Genomic DNA, 24634 nt, shown 5'->3' on the forward strand with positions numbered 1-24634 from the left:
CAGTTTCGCCATTCTCAGGGGGAGACATTTTAGCAACCTGCAGACAGGGCAGCAGCGGCTCAGGCAAACACTAACACTTCCAAATGCCTTGTACCATGGATGGGTTGTTCCCTGTTTGCACAGGAGACAAGAAACAAAATCCAGTGAAAGGCGCTCCCCAGAGAGGAGGGGACTAGGACAATGCTGCAGATGTTTGGTTTGCTGAGATAACGCCACCCTCCCTTTTCACCATCCCCACATGACAGCAGCACGGTAAGGGATTTGGACCAGGACATAGGCCAAGCCGGTGACAGCCTCAAGTGCGCAAAAATGATTGATGACTGCCCTTGGGGGTTGACCACTGGGCAGCACCTAAACGAGTGATGTAGCTAAAACATCAGACCCTTTAAGTCCCACCACCTGCATCTTACCTTTCCTCTGCACATCCAGAACAATCCTCCTCTGCATCATCCTCCACTTGTTGCCAGCTGTAAAAGTTTAGTGTTCCTGTTTCTAACACAATCCTAGTGTAAGCGCGGACCGTAAAAAACAAGGTGCTAAAACCAGTTCCTCTATTTTTACCTTTGTTTCAGACCAGAATTCACACAATTTTCTAACCATATGCTTTATGGGACTTACCAGTCCTGCAGGGCTCACAGGACTCATCAAACCTAAAGCTGAAGAGCGTATTTGCTTCTGAATTCTGCAACACTTACGTTGTCCTACAAATCACTGCCTCCACTCCCTGACTGCTCATAAGGAGCCAGGATTTTTTCATATCTGCAGCACTTAGTACTTCAAGACACACCTAAAGCAATCGTTACTCTGGGACGGTTTACCAAAGAAAAGACAATGCATAGGTGTATGGACAGCTTTGACCTTTTGTTTTCTGTAAACACAGCAATCCAATCATTTTGCCAGATGGAGAACCTGGTAGGGGAAATCACCTTGTTGATATTTAAGAATAACCTTTATACCTTCCAACCAGAACTTTCACTTCATATCTCCATTTCTTATAAATATTTCAGGAAGTAGGCCATATATGATTAAAGATACCTGTGACAATTGTAATGCTCATCCTCCCTGCAATGGCTGACAAGAAGTAGTAATCCTGAAACTAAATTTTACAGCCCTGTTTCTTCCTAACTCCTTCAGATCCTCTCATAAATTGGTCAAGTGGAAGGCTTCAGTCATGTTCTTAAACAATCCCAGATAGGAGGACACAAGTCACCACAGCTCATGTTGCCTTGTGCTAAATAGATGCAGACAGGTACAGCTCAAACAGAATTCAGTAGCTACCCAGAGAAAATTATCCCTAACCTCAAATCAGCCCTTTATGTCTGCAGAGGACACATCAGACACATGTTCAATTGAGAACACACTGCTATAGTTAACCACAGGCAAAACTGCTGTAATGGAGATTAACATGAGTATGCATTTAAAGCCTGTGCTGAACTGGGGTCTTAAGTGAGTACCTCACTTGGGAACATGGAATTATCATCAGAATACCTGCATCTGTAATAGGCCGCTGGGAACTGCTTTCAAAATTGCTTCTGAAATACTCTATTTTCAACATCCAATTATCAACTCTACTTGAGAAGCAATGGATTTAATTTAGAGAAACAGTTCAGCAAAACAGATGGGCTGCGTGTCATTTCTGGGCTCCTTCAAGACTTGTTTCCTTCCTGCATTTTGAGAAAACTCACCGATACCAAAGGGAACAATAGTTATGAACCCCATATGCTTTGAATACATAAACCACCTATATTCAAGTCCTAAAGCTGTTTGGCAAGCCCTTCTGTTTCTGAGGGAAACTAGGCTGTAAGACTTTGTGACCTCTTTGTTTATCATATTCATCCATTCAATACTACTGACAAAGTAACTGCTGCTTTGATGGCTTGTGATGAGCCTTGCCAAGTTAAATAAAGGGCTCCCTGCTATTAATCTGCTCTGCTAAGGTCTCTTATTTGGCTGAACCTGTTTGTTGAACAACTATAATAGCTACAAATACTTCACATTAACTCACAGTAGCCCCAAAGCAAAGACAAGCTGTAAATTTTCAGGACAGGTGACAATTTCCAAAGTCTGAAGGAAAAAAAAGACTTTCACAGATAAATGACTGGAGTGATGGTTGCACTTTCCAGCTCTGCTTTCAATTGCTGACAGCATATATATGAACATTAAAAAGCACACCCAATCAAGAAATGAGCCAAAAACATCCCTTAAATATTAACAAAGAGTGATGCAACTTCTAACAATGCAGGAGCAATTGGTCTGCAGTTTTAAAGGCTGTTCACTTGTGAAGCCACTCTCTTCATTGCCATGACCTGACACAGCCTCTGTTGTACTGATGTGGTTATTCAGTATCTCTGTTCATGTTCCTGAGCAACTGGTGGCCTTGCTGGAGCAGGGGGGTTGGACCGGCCAACCTCCAGAGGTTCCTGCCAACCTCACCCAGGCTGTGATTCTCCGACCTGCCAGTAATGCACAGGGACACACTCTTTGTATTCAGACCTAGATCCTCCTACTGTGCCTGGAAGGTAGGTCAGCTACTTTTCAGGTACTTTTTTTCAGTAATTCCTCACAGGTCCCTGTTAAGGACCCTTTTGGCTGTTTCCATCCTAACAGGAGTACCTGTTCCTCAATGCACCCGGGAGTCCTGGTCCCCCTGTACACAGCCTGGTTGGACTGAAAACCCAAGGCACGTCACATCCTCCTTCTGATCCCTCATACAAATACACCTGATAAGAAATATTGAATTTGTACAAACCTATCATTTTTTCTTAACTCATTTAGAAGCTTTAGGGCATTAAATAAAGCAACAGTAGAGGATAATTTTAGAAATTTTAATAATATACATTGCAGCTTAGCAAAGCTATGCATTGAAGTTATATTCTGTGTGTGCCCAGCTCAGCTTTAATCACTTCAGTAAGAAATGAGACAATCAAAATATGATTCAGAAGAAAGAAATGAGCCAGGGCCTTTCCACTGGTAAATATTAGAAAACCAGAGTGATCTCAAACAGTCAAGAGAGAGATTTGCATGCCTTGTACAGAAGGAGCACTAGACTGATCATATTAGCTACAGATAAATTTGTTTGTCTTAGCAGGCAAACAGTTTCCTATCAGTAATACTGGTTATTTTTAAGGGTAAAATAGCAATGTTTTATATTGAAATAAAATAACAAAACAAAGGTTTCACTCTGAGGCAATGAGCTGAAGTGAGAGCAACATTTCCTTCCTTATAGACTGACTACTTGCTATCAATCTTCAAAGAAAAACACAGCTCCTGAATCAAAACATTTATATTCTTCCTCATTTGCTTTTCTCCTTGTTACAGGAGCTCTTTTGCCATACGGTGGTTAGCAGATGAGCAGTTTCCAATTATGTGGCTCCTTTGGACATGTAATGCTGATTCACATGATATTTAAGGGCTATTGGTCCAGCACAGAACTTCTGGGTGGCAAATACCAATCCTTTCAGAGGAATAGGTGACAACCCTACCAAGTGCACCACCAAAGGAAACCTGAGAAAGCTGCAGCAGTGTAAGGATTTATTCCCTCCTGACTTTTCCAGGAGGATTTCATCAGGAGAGGGCAGCGCAGGCAAAAGCGATTGTCTCCCAAGAAATAATTACAGCATCCTTAACAATAGGTTTCAAAGAGAGAAACTACCTTGGTGTCCCTTCTTCTGGGTTCTCTGAAGGACAGCATACTCCATGGGTGGAGTTTACTTTGGACAAGTAGTGATTTACAGCAAAGTTATGTTTTTACTAAAACTGTCCTATAAAAACAACATCTGTTAAAGAAAACAAATGGATTTTTTAAGGTTTTTCCCTTTCCATTCAAAGTCATAGAAACAAGTTTTCAGAGAAACTTGTAGGACCCTACAGGAAACAGATGGAACTTAGACACAAACTGTTATCTTACCTTTTTTTTCCCCCCAGTTTATTTATCAATTCTCTAACACTGGCAATAATCTTATATACCATGGATAAATGAAATGTACCAAATGGTTAATATTTTGCAAACTTATTAAATATGTCTCATTTTCCCACAGCAGATGTATCTAAGAGCATTGGTTTCACATATTGGACAAACATAAGGAGAACTCCCCCATATTTTGCATGCTGCAGTGGGCACATAAAGCAGGATCGCATTTCAAGTCCTCAGATCTTCCTCAGAAAAACAGACTGGTTTCTTTTTCAAGCCTTCCATGAGGGCCAGGGTAGAAATGGTTAAAATAAATATATATTAAGGTCAGCAGAGGCAGTATCATGATTTCCATGTTTTCCATATTCTACAGATATGGAAGGATTTCTTCTAACAATACAGAACCAAGTACTCTTTAACAAGAGAAGTAAATTGAGGCTGTGCTTCATCTTTTTCCTTTACCAACACAATGGAGCTGTCAGTAACATAACCTTGAATGTATTCATTTTCACACATTAACCCTTTCAGTCCCATACATATTAGCAGTCTTTTTGTCTCATGGGCAGAGGAAGTGCATTTTAAACTCCTGAAACAATGAAGAACAGAAATTTTAATTAAAGTTTGCCTTATACACATGCATGGATAGCACTCCCTTTAGCAAAGAAAAGCCCTTTTTAAAGCTAAAGTTATCATGCTGAAATTATTAACACAACTCCTGGGAAAAATGCATAATCTTTGTATATCAAATGCCAAAATGACTAAGTGAACTATGTTTAATAAATATTATGTTTCCCTTTGAGTTCATACACTCAGTTAATCATGCACTGATAGGAGAAAAATATTTTTAAAGCTCTAAGTATTGCAGTTTAAGCATTTTAAAGTTGACCGGCGTCCTGGTCTTTGTGAGTCCCTGAAGGTCTCAAATCTTTCCTCCTCAGGACACAAACCAGCAGGAATAACTTGGAAAAGACCAGGACTCTCAGATCAACAGCGCTTTCTCACATCTGCCCAGTTGTGTGCCACCTTGCTGCTCTCAGGTGAATCGCTGAGCACATTCATGTGCGCTGCTGAGGGGCAAGTATGTCTGTGCTGCTGCCTGCAGCTCTCTGGTACCAAATTTTGTTCTGTTTTGGGGCAGGGCAGGCATTTTTGGTGGGTGCATAGGCTGGCTGCATGTTCACACTGTGTCATTCCTATAGCACCCATTTGTCATTGATTTTGAGCCCAGAGCTTGGCACAGGACTGCTTCCTTACATCACAGTATCAATATTTTGGTGTGGAAGGGAGAGAATTTACAAGAGGAAATGCAGAAAATAATAGGCCCTATCCCTGTATTTTTGAGGCACACCCTTTCAAGTCGTACTGTTTATCAGGCTTGCTTAAAATAAAATCATACAATCATGGAATCACAGGATCATCGAATGTCCTGAGTTGGAAGGGACCCACAAGGATCATCGAGCCCAACTCCTGTCCCTGAATATGACAATCCCAAAATTCACACTGTGTGTCCGAGGGCATTGTCCAGTCTCTTCTTGAACACTGTCAGGTTTGGGGCCGTGACACCTCCCTGGGGAGCCTGTTCCAGTGCTCCAACACCCTCTGGGGGAAGAACCTTTTCTAATGTTCAACCTAAACCTCCCCTGGCACATCTTCCTGACATTCCCTCTCCAGAAAGGGTACATCAAAAATTGTTAATATTATTATTTTTTTTTAATAGCAAGAAGATTTAAATGTCACTTCAAAAGAAAAGCTGAGAGCAGTCCTGACCACAAAATTACCATGGGTGTATGATTCTGCATAGGTGAAAGGAAGACCCAAAAGTAAGAGTGACTGGATTTATTTCAGCCTCCAATATTTATCACCGTTCCTCCACCCTGGAATCAGCTACATCCAGCCCTCGGTTGACAATATACATAACCACAATCAAAGGATGCAAAGTCTTTCAGTCCAATCAGGGGATACATTGATCTGTGACATCCAGCTGTCCCTATCCTCTCCTCCCAAAATTCAAGGTGCACTTGCATCCAAGCTCCAGCGGTCCTCGGCCATAACTAAAGTTCCTCTACAAGGTCTTTTCCCTTGGGAGACTGGTCCTGGTCTAGCCAGCCACTTTCATAGATATCTGTCATCTTTAAAAAGAAAAAAAGAAAAAAGAAAAAAAAAAGCAAGTTATGTACACAATTGTACCATTTAGGAACTAAGTATATAGTAGCTGCCTTTAAAAGTAGCCATGACCATCCAGTGAAAGCAAATTAATTATTTAGATATATTTATAGGATTTATAGGGCAACTGAAGCCAAAGCTAGTTAATTGAAATCCTGATAACAGATTGAAGCCTGTAATAGATCCTATACTGTGAAATGCAAAGTCTTTATTAAATAAAGCCATTAAGGAGGATGATAATCCCTGTGGCCTTAAATATGAATAAGGTGCAATGTAAATAATAAAAGGCAAAAATCCAATTTTCATGCAGTGAACTTTCAAATACTCTGCTGTTTCCTTTAAATTACCTTTTATTCAACATATTGTAATGGCACTGAAGGCACATCAGGCTTCCTTGTAATACAATTATTGTTCAGCATAAAAACTGGTTTTTAACTTGAAACAGGAATGTGAAATATTTTTTCTTGCTTCTCTCATATGTCAAATGACATGAAAATTGAGAACAAAAGCTTCATAGATGCAATAAAAGAGAAAATAAGCAAAGGAAAAATAAACAGATGCAACAAAAAGGCCCAGGATGAAAAGACAAAGGAAAGAAACAGGGTACATAATATAGTTTTCCAGTTAATTTTACAGCAATTTAATACTAGGAAATAGAACAGGAAAACAATTTCAGTAACTAAAGTAAGTAAACTTGGGTACAGGTCAAATGTAGCTGTAGCACATGGCAAAGGAGGTGAAATTCATCAAAGCTCTTTAACCAGAACAAAATCTGCTGTGAAATGTCTATCACACTCTTTCCATGCACGGGGACAATGACAAGAGTGTGAGCACTTTAAGTGTCACAACAGCACAGTGCTCGATTCTGGGGGTGTGCAATTGCTCTCCGGCTCTGCCCTGCTGGTGGCGGGTTGCTTTGGACGTGCTTCAACTTCTCATCTACAAAGGGAGGACTGATATTTACAATTTTCTATAAAGCATTCTGTGGAGTTGAGAAACACTGACTAAAGATACACTATTTATTAAGAAACTGGAAACTGTAACGTAAGGTCAAGAATTTACTATTATTGTTCAGGAATAGAATATGTCTATTGGGAAATTTAAACAACCCATTAAAGATGAGATTATGCTTGCTATGGATGTCTAACAATTTTTCCACTATAAACCTTTCTGCAAATCAAAAGAATTCCCCCAGCAAAGCTGAGATGAAATAAAGAGAAGAAAATGACTCCATATTCAATTCTGTATTCAATTTGGAAGCATTAAACCCAAAGAAACCCTTCAGCACAAAACCACAGTTTACCTTATAGCATCTTCACTGCATCAAGATGTTTAAGGAATCAACAGTAGAGATCTGAACTACTGTAACCTCCCAAAACATATAAACATGTATTTTACAATATTTACTTTTCACTGTCTGTAGCTGTGTCTGCCACATTCTATTTTCTGTGCCCATTCTCTGGTCGTAGAGTCACAAAATCCCAAAATGGTTTGGGTAGGAAGGGACCTTACAGATAATCTAGTCAAATCCCCCTGCCATGGGCAGGGACACCTTCTACTAGACCAGGTTGCTCAAAGCCCCATCCAACCTGACCTTGAACACTTCCAGAGATGGGGCGTCCACAGACTCTTGGGATAGCCTGTTCCACTGTCTCACTACCTTCATGGTGAAGAATTTCTTCATTACATCTAATCTAAATATATGCTATTTTAGTTTGAAACTGTTATCCATCATCCTATCACTATAGGCCCCAGTAAAAAATCTCAATCTTTCTTATAAGCCACTTTAAGTAATGAAAGGCTGCAACAAGGTCTCCTCACAGCCTTCTTTTCTCCAGGTTGAACAACCACAACTCCCTCAACCTGTCTTCACAGAAGAGGTGTTCCAGCCCTCTGACCATTTTGTGGCCTCCTCTGGATCCACTCTATCAGGTTCACATCTGTCTTGTATGGGGGACCCTAAAGCTGGATGTAGTACTCCAGGTGGGGCCTCACCAGAGCAGTGTAGAGAGACAGAATCACCTCCCTCAACCTGCTGGCCACACTCCTGTTCATGCAGCCCAAGGTACAATTTGCCTTCCAGGCTGCAAGCACACATTGCTGGTTCATGTCCAATTTTTCCTCCACCAGTATCCCCAAATCCTTCTCCACAGGACTGCTCTCAGTCCATTTGAAACCTGATCTGTACTGATACAGGTGGTTGCCCCAAGTGCAGGACCTTGCACTTGGCCTCGTTGAACCTCATGAGGTTCACATGGGCCCACTTCTCAAGCCTGTCATGGTCCCTCTGGATGGCATCTCATCCCTCAAGTGTATCAACAGCATCACTCTTAGGTGTCATCTGCAAACTTCCTGAGAGTGTACTCAATCCCAATGTCTATGTCATTAATAAAGATATTGAATGGTACCACTCCCAATATAGACCACTGAGGAACACAACATGCTACTGATCTCCATTTAATTTGGTCCATCTCTGCTCCAATGCTGCTTACATGCAAAAGGGGTAGGGAACACCTGGGGTTGCTCAAAACCAGCTCTGTGCCATGGGCAGTCTGCCACCCCATGCAGAAGGCCTCCTGGGGCCAAGAGGTGATGGCGATGGGGCAAAGAGACAACATCAAGGGATCACAGGGGTAATGGCAATGGGGCTGGCTGACCTGCTGCTGCCCAGATGGCTGTGAGTGGTGAGGGACACCGGTGGCATGGGACCTCACAGAGGCACAGAGTGGGCCATGGGGATCTCCTGAGTGAGATTTTCCTGGGGATTTTCCATGCAAGACATGTATTACTGTCAAAACTGGGTTGTTTTTTTTTTTTGCTTCTTGTGTATGCAAAGAAAGTAAATACATGAAATAAGAGGGAAAAAGAAAATCTATTCATGGTTTGCAGAGCAGAAAATAGTAACACCTGGCAGACCATTATCCTGAATAATATTTGAACTAGGTCAACGAAGCTATTCAAATGAAGTTCCTTGAGTTTTTCTTCCTAGGAAGGAGACTATTCCCTTTCAGCAACATTCTCAAAAACAGCTCTGCTGAGGTGCTACGATATTGCTACTTACTATGATAGTGATTTCTCACACCTCCCACCAAAACTGAGTCACAGTCCTAAAGAGGCCTCCCGAGGCTCTCACAGGCCCCTGGGAACAGCTTGGGCATCACAGCTCTTTCACTCTTAGCTTCAAAATATGCAGTCTCTTGGAGCTACACAGCTTGAAGGGGAAGAGGAGAGGGTAGCAAAGAAAAAAGGAAATTAATCCATCCTTTCAACTACAGAGAGAGACTTTTGCTCCCTTACTATGTGCCTAGTGGCACTGCCAAGCAGCAGCTTACTCATTTTCCTTCATTAATTACTGAAAAAAAGCTAAAAAAACCCACCAGTGTTTATTTGAAGTTCATTCAGGCAAAGTTACTAAACAATTAGGATACTGAACACTATGATGGTCAGGGACTCCCTGGATGATTAATTTCTTGGGTCTGCAATCACATGACTTCAAAAAGCAAAATACTGCTATAGAGGCATATTTAATGCACTTAATCAGCCAAGGAAGCTCTTCAGGGGAAAAACAAGCAAACAAACAACAAAAACCCCAAAGTAACCTTTACCGTCTTGCCTGAGATTTATTATGGGCATCTTGGTGTGCAGGGAGAGAATTTACAAGAGGAAATGCAGCAAATAATAGGCCATATCCCTGTATATTTGAGCCACATCTTTTCAAATCTCATTGTTTATCAGGCTCGCTTCAGATAAAATCATACAATCATGGAATCATAGAATGTCCTAGGTTGGAAGGGACCCACAAGGATCAAGTCTAACTCCTGTCCCTTCATATGACAACCCCATAGTTCACACCATGTGTCTGAGGGCGTTGTCCAGTCTCTTGAACACTGTCAGGCTTGGGGCTGTGACACCTCCCTGGGGAGCCTGTTCCAGTGCTCCACCACCCTCTGGGGGAAGAACCTTTTCCTAATGTCCAACCTAAACCTCCCCTGGCACATCTTCCTGACATTCCCTCGGGTTCTGTCACTGGTCACCAGAGAGAAGAGATCAGTGCCTGCCCCTCCTCCTCCCCTTGTGAGGAAGCTGTAGCCGCCATGAGGTCTCCCCTCAGTCTCCTCTTCTTCAGGCTGAACAAACCAAGTGACTTTAGCCGCTCCTCACACGGCTTCCTCTCCAAACCCTTCACCAACTTCATAGCCCTCTTCTGGACACTCGCCAGCAGCTTTATATCCTTTTAATCCCGTGTTGCCCAGAACTGCACACAGTGCTCCAGGTGAAGCTGCACCAGTGCAGAGCAGAGCGGGACAATCACCTCCCTCACCTGGCTGGCAATGCTGTGCTTGATGCACCCCAGGACACAGGTGAACCTCTTGGTTGCCAGGGCACACTGGTGGCTCATATTCAACTTGCCATTGACCAGAACCCCCAGATCCCTCTCTGTGGAGCTGCTTTCCAGCATCTCATCCCCCAATCTATATGTACAGCCAGGGTTGCTATGTCCCAGGTGCAAAATCCAGCACTTGCCCTTTTTGAACTTCCTGTGGTTGGTGACTGCCCAGTTCTCCAATTTGTCTAGTTCTCTAATTTGTCTCTAATTCATTCTCAAGTGACCAAATTAAATAGGAAAGGGCCCCTCTGACAGAGCAGCACACCAGTGGTATCATGAAGGGAATTTAAACTTCTGGTTTGTATAAAATCTAACTAAATTAACAAAAAGCCAAAACACATTACAGAGGCCAGAATAACTGGAATAACTCCTGGAATTTTTAAACCTTGTTTCAGGAAAAAAAAAAAAAAAAAAAAAAGGAACTATAAGGAGTTGAAAAACATCACTCATTGGGAATGTGTGTGTGTCCCTGCCGTGGATTGTGCCCCTTTTATTGTCACCTCAGTGTACCCTGAATCCTCCTCCTGTGCTCATGGGCAGGAGACAGCTGCCACTGCTGCTGTTTTCTAAGCAAGTGGTGATCAAAGAAAGATGAGACTAGTGAGTTTTAATTTTATAACAAATATGCCATGGCACAAGCCCACTGACTCTGTTTCAGCTGTCACAACAAGGAAGATGCTCATCAGCAATGGTCGGCCGTGCCCCTGGTGCAGCAGATACACCTGAACTCAGAAGGTGTGGAAACAGATTAAAAAAAGAGAGTTCAATGTGCTTTCCAAATCTTATTAGTCTTATTGTTGGCTACGCTGAAGTGCCAGCCTACAACGCTGTCAGGGCAAATTCTCCCTAAACACTGCCCTCATATTTTTAAGATTAAGCTATTGCACGAGCCCTACTCCCACAGGAAACCAAACATCCAAAAATTATTCTCTCCCATCTTCTGCATGGCCCTGTGCTGCCTTTCAGTCTGACTAAACACTGTACAGTCATCCCATCATTAGCTACTGCCAAGTACACCCTTCTCCCAGGATCTCCGACCACTAGGATCACTGGTGACTCATGATGCATTTTGTCATCCATGTGGAAGGAGCTCATCTTCTGGGTCCCTCTCTGGAAGGAGCTCATCTTCTGGGTGCGCCTCTGTGCCCACTGCACAAAGAGTGATGATGTCCAGCCTGAAAGCCAGGCTCTGCAGTGTAGGCTAGAAAGGATTAAAATGTATTAATTTGCGGGGTTAAAAATTCAGTGACTACCCATGCCCATGCCTCCGTTCCTGACACTGGCAGGTGCCCTGGCCCACTGGAGAATGAGGGTGCACATGTAGATGGAAGGAGGACAGGAGAGCCATAGCACATGCCCTGAACAGGCTGCTCCTGCCTGTTCCTGCCTGTTCCTGCCTGTTCCTGCCTGCTGGGCGTCTTCAATCAGTGGCAGAGCACTGCAGGAAGGGGACAATGACACAGATCCTTTCCTGCATTTTCTGTTATTGCTACTAACACCGCAGTTTGCTTCTGGGGTTCCTATTTTTAGTAACTTTTTAAAGGTGGGTGAAACATTTGGGAGAGGAGATGCACTAAAGAGCATCACAAACTCCCCCGTGTCGCCCAGAGGACCGTGGTGACTCAATGCACCAAACCCATTTCCCACGCTCATCCAGGGGCAGATAGGGTTCATCTTCTCAGCTCTACACACAGCAGAAGGCAGATAATTCAATGCTTTATTTTATATTTAAAAAAAAAATAGAATAGGCAAACCTAAGTCTTAGATTTTGGTGGTCTAAGATCCTTATGAAACAAACATTAGAAGCAGAGAAACTGGAAAGCAGAAGTCCTGTGGCTCTCTTACACCTCCGCATCTCTTGCAGTGTGCTGCTGGCCAGACAAAGGGAGGAAGGCACCGATTCTCCTCCTAGCTACTTGCTTCCTTGTTTTCAAGGCCTGGGATGAGTGGGAGATGGCTACTCAACCCTGGCTATTGAGGTTTTGTTTGTTAATAAGCACAAAATGACCTCTCCCTGGCAGAACAATATTATTACAGATGCTGAACCTTACACAGTCTCTTTTTTAAAGTGTGCTAAATTATTTTTAACAGTAATGACTACAGTGATAGCCCCATCATGGAAATATATACTGAGATAAAAGCGAGACTGACCGTATATAAAAGGAAGTCCTGTGTTTATCAAAAGAACAGATAAAAGTCAAGCTAGGAAAAAATAAAGTTTCCTTTCTGCAATATAGATCAAAAGTACCACACGTTCCTTTTAGAAAATAATTTACTGACTTTTTCATTATTAAAAAGGTATGATTGGTTCCGATTTTACATTGCTGCGTGACTGTGAAATATAAACAATCAGATGTTTTCCACTATGATCTAATACCATGATTACCTACACAGCAGAAGAGAATAAGTGAAAAAAAAAAAGATCATCTCATGGTTGTCAACTATTATTTTACTGTATTTTATGACGTGTATGTATGACTCTATTCTCCAAGGGCTCTTTTATGATTTGTTTTAGAAAGGAAGTATGTGAAGGAACAAGGCTCTTCACATGAAAACTCTTGGCTGAAACGCAAGATGCTCTGGGCTGAGCGCGAAGCCGTCCGCGCCTGCCTGTTCTGCAGCGCTGCGCCCTCCCCGCACAGAGCCGGAGCGGAGTAGCAGCCCCAGCGCTGATGAATCCTACCCACTCGATGTGCAGCAGCTCACACCTCTGCCAGGAAAGTCTGTGCTATTTCTGTCTCTTATCTCGTGACATTTTAGCACAAAATCGCAAGGAGGCTCAGCAGCGAGGACAAGAAGAGCCTCAGCATCCTCAAGGGACAGGTGACTCACAGCAAACTGGTACCCATTCCTCCCCTCCAGCTGAATCCTACTCCCCTTGCTGGATATCCACCCCTCCTCCTTCACATGACAAGCACAAACCTGTATTTTTGGGGTTCCAGAGGAGGCTGCGTATGGGCACACCCATCATCCTGGAGCAGGCACACTCTATCACCTAGGAGTGACAGCAGGCACACGTCTAGACATGCAGCAGGACCAGCCACTGTGCCATGACACGACACGCATGCACATCACATGGTGACAATACTACACGATTTATTGAATTGGATATGGACTCAAGAAGAATGCATGGAATGGGCTTTTCTGTCAACAAACTATATATTCAGGGAGATATAGATATTAAACACACACACACATACGTATACTTGTGTGTTTTATTTACAGATAAATAGATGTTAACTGACGTCGGTCAAAATACAATCAAAACGAAATCTTCATTCTACTTTACTGAGTTAAAATAATTACAAATTCATAAATTATTACTGTCATTGGAAATGAAAATGTATTGATTTGCTTATAGGGATGACAACATAGCAAACCTGATACAAGCTGCAATAAAAGCATTTCAAAACACAGAAGGAGGCAGCCAATAAAAAGGCAGCCTGTTAAAAGCTGTTTCAAAATTAAATTAGAAATTCAAAAGTAAATTCATAAAATCATGTCTTTTTATAGTAACTCACAGAGGAGTTTTTGATTGGAATTAGTCTGAAATTAATCCGCAAATAAACTTGTTCAATAATATTTACTGAAATGATCATTTAGTAAAGTAAATATTATAGTGCCTGTAATTCGCTGACTTGTTGGCTGTCACTCAGAATGCAATCAGGCAGCATCACAGCAAACACAGCAGTGTCCCTTTCTTTTTGGTTAAGATCATAATGTCTTTACCCACAGTCTATCCACAACTGCACAATCAAAATTTAAGATCTCTCACTCCACCCACCTTGCACCCAAACCTACTTTAATGATACATCAACTGCAGCAATTAATGAACTTTTGTCCAGAAGGGGAAAGACTTCAACAGCTTAATGAGACAGTAATACATATTAAAATCAATATTATTCAGATGATGTGTCTATTCTGGTTCTCCCTCTGAAAATAACTGAGACTGTAGGAGAAATGATCATTAACATTTTGATAACAATCTTGCCAGTCTTCTGTTAAAATATTTTCTCTTTAAACTGCGACTGGGATTTGTTATCTCATGCAAGCAGACCATTCTAAAATTAGTAATGGCCGATTCAGATTGGTTTGGATCAGGTCTTTTAAAAACTTGAAAAAAAAAAAAATGCTAACTTGCCTGAATAATAAGACTCTCATGCCTGTTGCTGTAGCAGCAGAGAGACACTCTAAGCATCGACCAAGCAGCAACTTCTTCTCATAAACACCATTTTTGTGCACAGAACAGCACTCCTTAACCATATACAGCATTAGTTTTAGTTGTCTGATAAATCATATTCCAGCTGACAGCCAACACAAGGGAAAAATCCCTCACTACCACAAATCCTTAAGGTATCTTCAAAACGAAACATGGCTGAATGCCACAGAGCTGGAAAGTGCTTTGCACCTTCATCCCATCTTCTTCCAGAGCAGAGGAAAATTTCTCAGCATCCCCAAGTCAAGTTATGTTATGTGATCACCATGGTGAAAGAAAACAGTCCCATCACTCTCTTTTTTTAATCAGCGAATCTCACAGCCTTCTCTCCTCTGGCACCCAGTGCTGCAAGCCAGGCTGCTCAGCCTTCCAGCTTCCAAAATGGGACAAGATAGAGACCTGCTGCAGAAACAGCTTCACAGCATTAAAGAGGGCACGTGTCCTTCAGAAACCCCTGCCCTTGGGTCAACCACACACAAACAGAACAGTTGCATCAAAAATCCCAACCATTCTGACAACAGGATGAGAAGCCAAATTTCAGCAGGGGCCAGCGCCTGCTTTGAAAGTGCCAGAAACCAGTTCTGAGACAAACTCTACCGTGGCTTTCGCTATTTAACCCCTTGATAGCTGGCCTACAAATGCAGAGGAGTGAGCCTGGTGCCAGACACCAGCCCTTCCCAGTGACTCCCAGCAGAGATGGGGTACAGCCCCACCAGCTCCTTTGGGTAGATGTTAGGCTGTTCATTGCCTGAGTTCACAGGTGACCCCATCTAACAGCGACCGGTGTGCAGCAAGTTCTATGGAGCTGATGGAAGTTATGCTTAAAAGACTGGGTAGAAAGTGCTCTTAACTCCAGATGTTTTACATTTTTCTCTCTACTTTTGAAAACAAAATGTCTTTTTAATACCAAAAGTAATATTCCCTCCTTCTGTCCTTCCCCTGAACTGAGAGGCATCTCATGTACATGTACTGTTAAATTAATGTTTGTTCTTTTTAACTAAATAAAACCATTCACATTACATGCAAGGACAATTAGATTAAATTATTGGGCACACACTATGGGGTTTTTTTAAAGTTATTAAAATAATTTTAAGGTTTTTCAGCAATGCTCTAGCAACAGAAGTAAAACTTCCCGCAAAGACGAGGTAACAAGTTTAACATTGTTGCTGAGGAAGACAGTAATGGAGCCAAGCAAGTAAAACTAGCACATCAGTAACCCCCCAACACCTCAAACTGTCAGGAAAAGGCATATCTCAAGCTGCCAGAGGAATGAGAAACTGGGGCTGGTAAGTGGGGAGAACCAGACTCATCTGCATGAGGTACTAGGAATAGTTTTTTCTAGCTTTTTTCACACCTTCTGGTTGTTTACTTGTTTGTGGTTTTGGTTGGTTGGTTGGGTTGAGTTTTGTGGGGTTTTTTTAATTAGTTTGTTTTTCTTTCTTCTGCATAATTGTCAGGCCACTAACTTTCAAGCCAAAGTACCAGTCTGTTCCATGCAAGAGGCTTCTGTAATCAGAAGCAGTATGTTCTGATGCAAGACTAGGGATAAATAGGTAGCTTTTTGCTGGCACTGTATTTCTCTATTGCTCCCTCCCCAGCTGCAGAAGCACAGCTGCTGTGGGAGCTGGGGCAAGGCCAAGGTCATGCAGCCTTCTCAAATCCCATAGTTTATCTTTGTCCAGGCTCTCATGTCCTATTAGAACTAATCTTGGGTTCTTCCCATGACAGCTTACCCCAGATTGGGAAAACCTGTTGCAAAATATCAGATTTTAACAAGACCACATTGAAAATGTTTGCAAAAAATTCAGCTCAATATGTGATGAGTGAGCACTGGAAAGCTGAAACCGTGTGCATCCCAGACGGTTTCAGTCCGCAGAAGTCACCAAGTCCCTGAAAAGTGAATTAAATCAGTGGAGTAGAGGTCAGCAATTACAATGTTGCAATGCTTAAAGACATTAATCACAATGAAATATTAGTTGTAACTGACCTGTTGCAGTTTAAGGAAAGGCTTTTAAGGAAGAGCAGACTTCAAAAGCAGCATTCCATAGTTACAGATATTACAGGTGGATTACTGAAGTGCAAGAGGGAATTGTTTTTTAACTGAAATTTAAGCAGTACTTCTTAACAGAGACAACACTAAATGTTAAACAAAATAGTGAAATCAGAGGGAAAATTCTAAATAGGATAGCGCAAAACTCAAGAAGTACCCAGACACACTTTTCAAGTTGAAACAGCAATGGGATTATTAACCTAAAATTATGAGACAGCAAACAAAAATAACTCTAGACTATAAGAAAAGACCTTCCCAGAGCATAAAATCTTATACGACATAAATAAAATATTGTCGTAGCATTTTATGTGGCAGCTTATTTACTGTATGGACACAGCTTTGTCTAGAAAGAGCAGTATGGCATTTGCAGCCTCCCTCCAACCTGCAAGAGGCACACAGCATTAGCAGCCAGCGACTTCAGCCAGTCTGACCTGTTGGGCACTTGGCCAGCACCAGGAGCCTGCCTGAACATGAACTGATAAGATTAGAAACAGGGAATACAGTGTAATGTTACAGCACGTACACCGCGCTCATTGCTGCATCCCTGCACCAACGTTTCCTGCAAACAAACGTGCAGCATCTCTGCCAAACCCCATTCAACAGCAGAAAATAACTGTCGTAGTTTCAGTGTACTCAATCGGCGCTTTTTAATCTCCCAGGATCCCAGCCTCTCTAGTAACAACTCTGTGTTTGTAGGGCAGCTTCTCTCTGAATATCGTGAAGCACATGGGGGCGGGTGAGTGCTACTGGGGCAGGTTTTCGGCTGGGAAATGTGAAGATCTGTAAGTTCATGCAACTCAACACAGGTAAAAATGGCCACATCCTGCACAGGACCATGCTCTCCGTGCCTTTTCAGCCTTAAAAACACAATGGTGTTGTCTCCCCAAACAGCAGAGGTTTAGGGGAGGTGGGCAAAAATTTACAGAATTAAAATGCACGCAGGATCTCAGGTATAAAAGTCTTGAAAGTCTCTTCATTTTCTCCTAGAGTAATCAGCTATCAAATACCAAACACTGTCACGCACTCAGCATTACCAATGTTTGTCATGAATCGTTCAGAGGGATGACACATTTGACAGCAAGAAGAGTCCCACAGAGGCACACCACACTGCCACAAACCCATAGGGAGGATCTGGAGCCAGTGGCACAAAGTATTCTCCACAGCCCCATGAATATTCTGGGTGTGACTGAGCCACTGCTCGCCATCCCAGTCCAGAAGGAAAAGCCCACTGTCAACACTGGTACCCATTGGTCACATCAGACTCATCACGCAGTTTTCTAGCACGCAAGTAAAAATTAACAGCACCATCCAAAGATTGGGTGAAAATACTCTGTTTTTGGAAAACATAATGGACATAAAGATGACAGTGCAAATGGCGGGTTTTCTGAAACATGTAAGAGCTCGACGAATCCTCTCTCCTGTGCTCACTCACTCCTGTGAGAACAGCTTTAATTGCTGGGCTTTTAAAATCTCCTGGCTATATTTTTTTGCAATGCCCTTTAGAATGATTGTTCACCTCCTGCTTTGAAACACATTTTTTAGCCACCTACCAGAAAAAAAAAATCCTCAAGATCAGAGACTTTGTCGTGTAGAATATCAGTCCTATTTGGATGGCTTTATGACAAAGTTCAGGAACTGGCCAGCCAAACTACATTATCAGAAGCAAACAATTCAGAGAAAAAGAACAAAAGTAAGGTAAATCCATGGGCCTATGCATACTCTGCACTGCTGACAAAAGGCACTCCTATCTGTGCAAATCTGGTCATTAAAAAGCCAAGTCGAAGAGTCTCCTCTACCCAAGAAAACGTGTGTCCCACACACAACCCACTGCTGCTTACAACGGATATAAATGCATGTAAACACCAGACTCCATCCGCTTCCTCTTATGTAACCCAGGGTGGAATCTTCACCTGATAGACAAAGAAACGCAGCTGTGGAAAATTACTGCAATGTCTACTCCACATTGAATCCACTGTAACCTTGAAACTTATAGATAGTGCAGGATGAGGCAGGACTCTCATAAAAAATAATGATTCAATGTGTCTTTTGGGGAATTTCTACAAACAGAGCAACTGAAAAACCCAGCTAGCAAACTGGCACTGCTCCCTCTGCTTGCAGAACTCCTCTGAAGCCGAGGGCAGCAACCTCTCCCCTGGGCTACCAAATTGCAGCCTTCCACCTGAAACAGTGAAATAGCTCTGCAAGGCTGATACGTGGGAGAAGGACCCAGTGCAACACAGGGGAGTGCAGCCCATCTGTCACTTGACTCAGGCACGGTGACACATCATTTTCCCCATGCACACATCTTACCCTCTGCCATTACCTATACTCCCGTCTGGTAAAGCACCTATCCATCACTTGGGCCATATTTTCTCTTCCATGAAAACTGAGAGACATGTTTTGTTTTTCTAGGTTGTTTCTTTTTCATGCAAATGTTGTTGTTCTCAGTTTGTATTGAAAGCGAGGAAGCAATAAACCCCGCACCTGGAGTGGGAGATGCCTGGTTTAGGAGGAAATTACTAAAGACTTGCATACATTTAACTGGCTATTTGATCTTGAGAACTCCTGAAAAAAAATGTAAGTGATAAACTGCAATAATCGTTTAAAAAAATACATAAATCAAACCCCACCACTCAGTAAAGACGGTAGATTTACCATAATGCCTCAACAATCTAAGGGAGCCATTTACTTTGACAGAACCTGAATTCCCCAAGTGGTTCGACAGTGGTAATGGAAACAGAGGAGCCAATAAATTATAACCTTGTGTGTAATGCACCTACCATTATAAACCACTCTTAGGCTCCTGCTTTACCCCCCGGGCGGGGGGGGGGCACTCTAACAGTTGCTGGATTTCTTTTCTTCATTCTTCCAGTGTGCTCTTTCAGCTGCCAGACCCTTCCATATTGTCTAATAGTATACTCTGCATTTACATAGCATCTTTAATGTGAACATCCCAAATATGCTTTGCCATTTAGAAACAGACTGTTGAGTTTTTTTAGAGGCTGAAATAGAAGCATTGGGAGACAAACTGGCTTACTGAAGGTCAAGTACCACTATATCAATAGCATCCCAAACATTTTTCAAGCATATATTAGTAGGTGAACACCACTTCCAGATTTCTCATGCTGCATATGTATACCACATACTTTAAAACACCTACAGTATTTTGGAAGTGCTTCTGAAGAATGGTCTTAGACAGCTTTCGGAATGGCCCCAATGCCAGTCCCTCCCCAGCCCCTCCCACACTGGGTTTCAGCACTCTGGATAGACCAGGTCTGCAATAAATTATGGCTAAAAAAGGACCGAAGACCAGATAAAGAAACACAAACCCCTCAGAGTTTTGCCCAAGTGATAAACAACATCCATTGATTTTAGAAAATAACTTCCATGCAAAGCAGACTTCCTTGAAGTATAAGGTGTAGAAGTAAAACACAGGCCTAATAGGAACAGGGAAGCTAGCCCTACTCTGTCTTCTAAGGTTAATTGAAATTCTCAGAGAAACAGATCCCTGGTGTGATTCTAACATATCGGTCCGAGGATCTGGGCAAGGCTGAAGTCTGATAGAAGCGACCTTGGCTGCCTGCCATTATGTTTCACAATCAACAGTTTCCTTCCTCACCAAAAAAGCCCAAAATGGTATGTCCCATTTTACATACTGCACTACCTAAAATGAAAGATATTAATTAGTAAAATAGCGTAATTTGCATTTAAGCCCCAGGCAGCAAATCTACAGCAATTTCTGAAACAAAATTTTTAAAATATATAAAAATAAAGAATCACATCTGCTCTCTCCAAAGGAGCTAAACTGTCAAAGACCAATGTAAAACTGAAAAAGATTATAACAATTCTGCTCTTCAGTATCTGCCTCAAAAAGCCTAATTCTAGGGTGGTTTGTATCATCTATTGTTTAGTACTGAGAGAGGTGCTGTACCCTTTTCTCCAGGATAGCTCAGCAATCAGCTGTATCAGCAGCTCCAAGGAGGATTATTCTCCCCTGCTGCTTTTTTGTAAAAGCAGATTAGTTCAGACTTTCTTTCACTGTAATGAACCTTGTAAGGATCAAGCACATTGCATTGATTTCCAGGATAAAATCATGTGGTCAGTCAAAAGGCCAAGCAAACAGTTTCACACACCCTCTCTGCCCCAGGAGACCTACAGCCCCAGAATCACCCATTAGCCCCAGCAAGGGCAAAACAAAATGCAGTTGTTAACCATAAATGTCAAAATGTGATTTTCAGGTCATGTGTAACTTTGCTTTCTATCAAATACAGATGGGTAACAACCCACACAAAAACAGGCAACAGAACTGAAGATGCTCACCAAGGTGCTATTCAATCAAAGCCAGAAAATTATAGAATGCAATGTGTTTTTATTTTCCATATGATAGCTGCAGTAATGGCTAGGGAAGTAACTTCTTAAAAAGCTGTAAATTCATGGAAAAATAATGAAAAACCAATTTCTCAAGAAATTTGCAATAACACACACATTTACTCCCAAGTATCTTTCCCCATTAAGAATTTCCTTACGTGCACACCCCCCTGTAACATCCAAGCTTGACTAAGATTTAAAGATATGAAAACCAGAGACTGTCTTCTTGCTGGATGGTCACAAAAGCTCGGTCAGAGTGCAAGAGCCTCCCTCTGCAACAGGAACCCTGCAGGTGTAACAAGCCTTCCATGCAAACCCTAGGTTCCGTAAGAGAAGAACAACTGGGACATCAAACCAGACCATGAGGATGCAATGTTTTAAACAACCTAATGAATGCAAATGTCTTTTTTTGTAACGCTGCAACTCAAGATGCCAGGAGCCGCCTAGCTATGACAAAGCTGCAACCTGAAGTTTAGTTGAAAAACAAATAAGCAAAAAAGCAGAGGGCAATACCCTGTTCCCTTTTTTCTTCTTTAAATTTGACTAATCACTATTAAATACCTGAAGATCATTGTGGTCTACAACTTAGTAATAAAAGATCTACTTTCCAGAAATATTGCTAAGCATATTTCACTTCAGACTCCAAAATTGAATTTTATGGAACAATGTATGGCATTTGCCATCATTTCCTGTAGGCAAAACTTCAAAATGCCAATACAGGTCTATTCATTTTTCTCAGGGGGAAAAAAAAAAAAAAGGCAATGAATTAATTGAAACATTTACTATAGCAGTACAACTTCACATGGAATCTCTGCATTGACCTTTCCAAATCAAAAGCCTTTACACTAAACTACAGCTCAAGCAGACTTCAAGAATGATCAAAGACAATTAAATATATCTGTTATATATATATCATGTGAGAAATAGAATGAAGTTCACAGTCTTCAGAGTGTCTTCATTCCAAAGTTTCCTAAAGAGTTCCTATAGCAAATTTTATCATATCAAATTATACAATTATACAGAACACTGGGAGGAACTGTTCTTGTCACCTCTGAGTTAACAAAACCCTTGCCACTGATTTTAAAGGGAGCAAGATCGTGTACTCGTTTGCAGTTTTAAAATTCATAAATGCACATGTTGCAGTACTCTCCTTCAATGAATCACACACCTTATACATAAAAACAAAATTACGCTCCTTTGGGAAGGTCAGCTTCAGCTTCAAACACCACTCAATCCTGGTTGTCAGCAGGACTCTGCGTGACTGTAGCCGCACAGGCAGCGTCCCGGGAGCGGAAAACCCGGCGCTGAGATGAAAGCGCCGGGTACCGGACCGGCCGAGTATTTCTAGGGACGTATCCTCGCAGGCAGCAGGAGAGCGGGAGCCAGCTCCTGCCTGCACCTGACAAACACCTGGCAGAGGCCAGCACGCAGGATAAAAAAGCTTTCGAGGCACTTTGTGTTTCTTAAACTCCGGGAGCCACGTCCAGCTCTGCTACACTGGGGGCTGTCCCGGGCCCCGTCGGGGCAGGAGCCGCCGGACAGTCGGTACCAACCCCCGCGGGGGTTCCCGGAGCGGCCCCGGTCCCTCGGGCCACCCGGAATAGTTTTAGGACACCCCGGCCGAGCCCCCCCAAGCCTCCCATCTTTACATCAGGGGGGCAACCGCAACCTCCGGCCGCAAGAGCGGGGAGAGACCGACGCCTTGACGCCTCGCCGGGGAACAGCCTCCACCGCCCTGCGGGACGTCCCGCCGGCAAACCGGGACCGTCCGGCGCCCTGCGGTGACACGCACATGCCCGCCCGCACTCCCCTGCCCGCCCCCGGCTCGGCACCCACCTTTCCCAGCAGGGCGCTGCGGCTGGCTGCCGCCAGCTCTCGTAGGCTGGCGGCGGCCGAAGCGGCGGCGGCGGCGACGGCGCTGGGGGCAGCGGCGGGCTGGGGGTACGCGGGGGCCGCGGCGCTGGGGCTGCCGCTGGCGCCCCCGGCGGCGCGGGGCCGCTGTCGGATGCCGTCCAGGAGGCGGACGAGGAGGATGTTGGCGGGCAGCTCGTCCACGCCGCAGCCCACCAGGATGCGGCACTCGGGGCAGCGCAGCTCGTGGCGGGAGCTGACGATGCTCTCCAGGCAGCGGCGACAGAAGGTGTGCTGGCACGGCAGCACCTTGGCCGTGGTGTCCAGCCGCTCCAGGCACACGGAGCACTCCAGCAGGTCCAGCAACGACGACTCGTCCATCGCCGCCGCCGCCGGCTCCCGCTCCGCTGCCGCTCCGCTGCCGCTCCGCCGCCCCCTCGCCTCCGCCTCCGCCTCCGCCCCGCCGCCGCCTCCGCCTCCCCTCCGCGGGGCAGCGCAGGGCTCCGACGCCCCTAGGGCCGCCAAGGCCGGCAGCAGGGGGGGGGCGACGGTGGGGCGGCGGGGGCCATCGGGGCGGCGGGGGTGCACGGGGAGGCGGCGGCGGGGCTGTCCCCGGTGGCGGGCCGCGGTGACTTCGGGGGCTGCCTGGGCGGTGCTGCTCACCGCCGTGCGGTTCAGCGGCGATGCCAGCGGCGCGGAGCGGAGCGGTGCAGCAGGAGGACACCTGCCTGCCCGCGCCTCCCTCCACCGCCCGGCACGGCTTGGCAAGGCGCGGCTCAGCAGCTGCGGCGGGGCCCAGCGCGGCCCGGCGAGCTGCCCGCCGCGCCTCCGCGCGGGGCGGGGAGCGACGGGGAGCCCCGGGGGGGCGCCCGCGGCACGGCGGCCGCCCCGCGGGCGGTCCCCGCCCGCCCCGCCGCTGCTCCATGGCTCCCTGTAACCCGACCCAGCAAGGCTCGCCGCCTGCCTTCCTCCGCCGCGCTCCCTTCTCCTCCTCCTCCTCCTGGCGGAGGCTGCCGGACGGGCCGTGCGGCTGCACGCAGCCGAGAGCAGGCGGAGGAGACCCCCCTCGGGGAAGCCGAGGACACCCGGTTGGGGGCGTGGGGGAGCCCCTGTAGCCGAGGCCTGACCGGGCGCCCCAGGGGGATGGGGGTCACGGTGGCGGACGGCTGGGAAGGAGTTCCAGGGCACAAGCTGCCCCTAGGTGAGCAGCGCCTGCCCCGCGGGTCGGGAGCGGGGCTGGGGTTCAGCGCCGCCGCCCGGCCCCGCCATCCCTGGCGGCGCGGCGCCCCCTGGCGGACGCGACGAGGCGCAGCGCGGGGTCCCCATCCATCACGCGCCCCCGCCGGGTGCTTCAGCGCGTCCTCAAATAATCGCGCTTTAGTCGTTACTCTATCGTACCCAAGCTCTGCGGGGACTGGAAAGGTGAAAATAAGAGCGAGATTCTTCTCCCTGCCGCGTGTCCTGTGCTCCAACCCGCTGCCCGCCCCGGTGCTGTCCGTTTCCAGCCCATACCCGCGTCTGGATGCAGCAGCTGGACTGTGTCCGAGATCCCATGTGAGCTGGTGTTGAGGCACAGCTGGAAGCGGGGAGACCGTGGCAGTTCGGAGTTGTGGATCCAGGGTGTATACTAGTCACGGGAGATTTTAAAAAATAATATGCAGCCATTTGCACATATGGAATATGAACAGA

At 44.8% G+C, this 24634-nt stretch overlaps 1 protein-coding gene across 1 annotated transcript in view; it reads right to left on the minus strand.

Annotated features, from left to right (window-relative positions):
• SH3RF3 (SH3 domain containing ring finger 3) overlaps positions 1 to 23764 on the minus strand; it is a 258423-nt gene extending 234659 nt beyond the window's left edge. The window contains exon 1 of the mRNA XM_065829568.2: positions 22931 to 23764. Coding sequence (XP_065685640.2) covers positions 22931 to 23326 — 396 coding nt within the window. The 5' untranslated portion in view covers positions 23327 to 23764. The remainder of the gene's footprint in view (positions 1 to 22930) is intronic.
• Positions 23765 to 24634: the final 870 nt, after the last annotated feature.

Source organism: Patagioenas fasciata, chromosome 1 (assembly GCF_037038585.1).
Source record: "Patagioenas fasciata isolate bPatFas1 chromosome 1, bPatFas1.hap1, whole genome shotgun sequence".
NCBI classification, from domain to species: Eukaryota; Metazoa; Chordata; class Aves; order Columbiformes; family Columbidae; genus Patagioenas; species Patagioenas fasciata.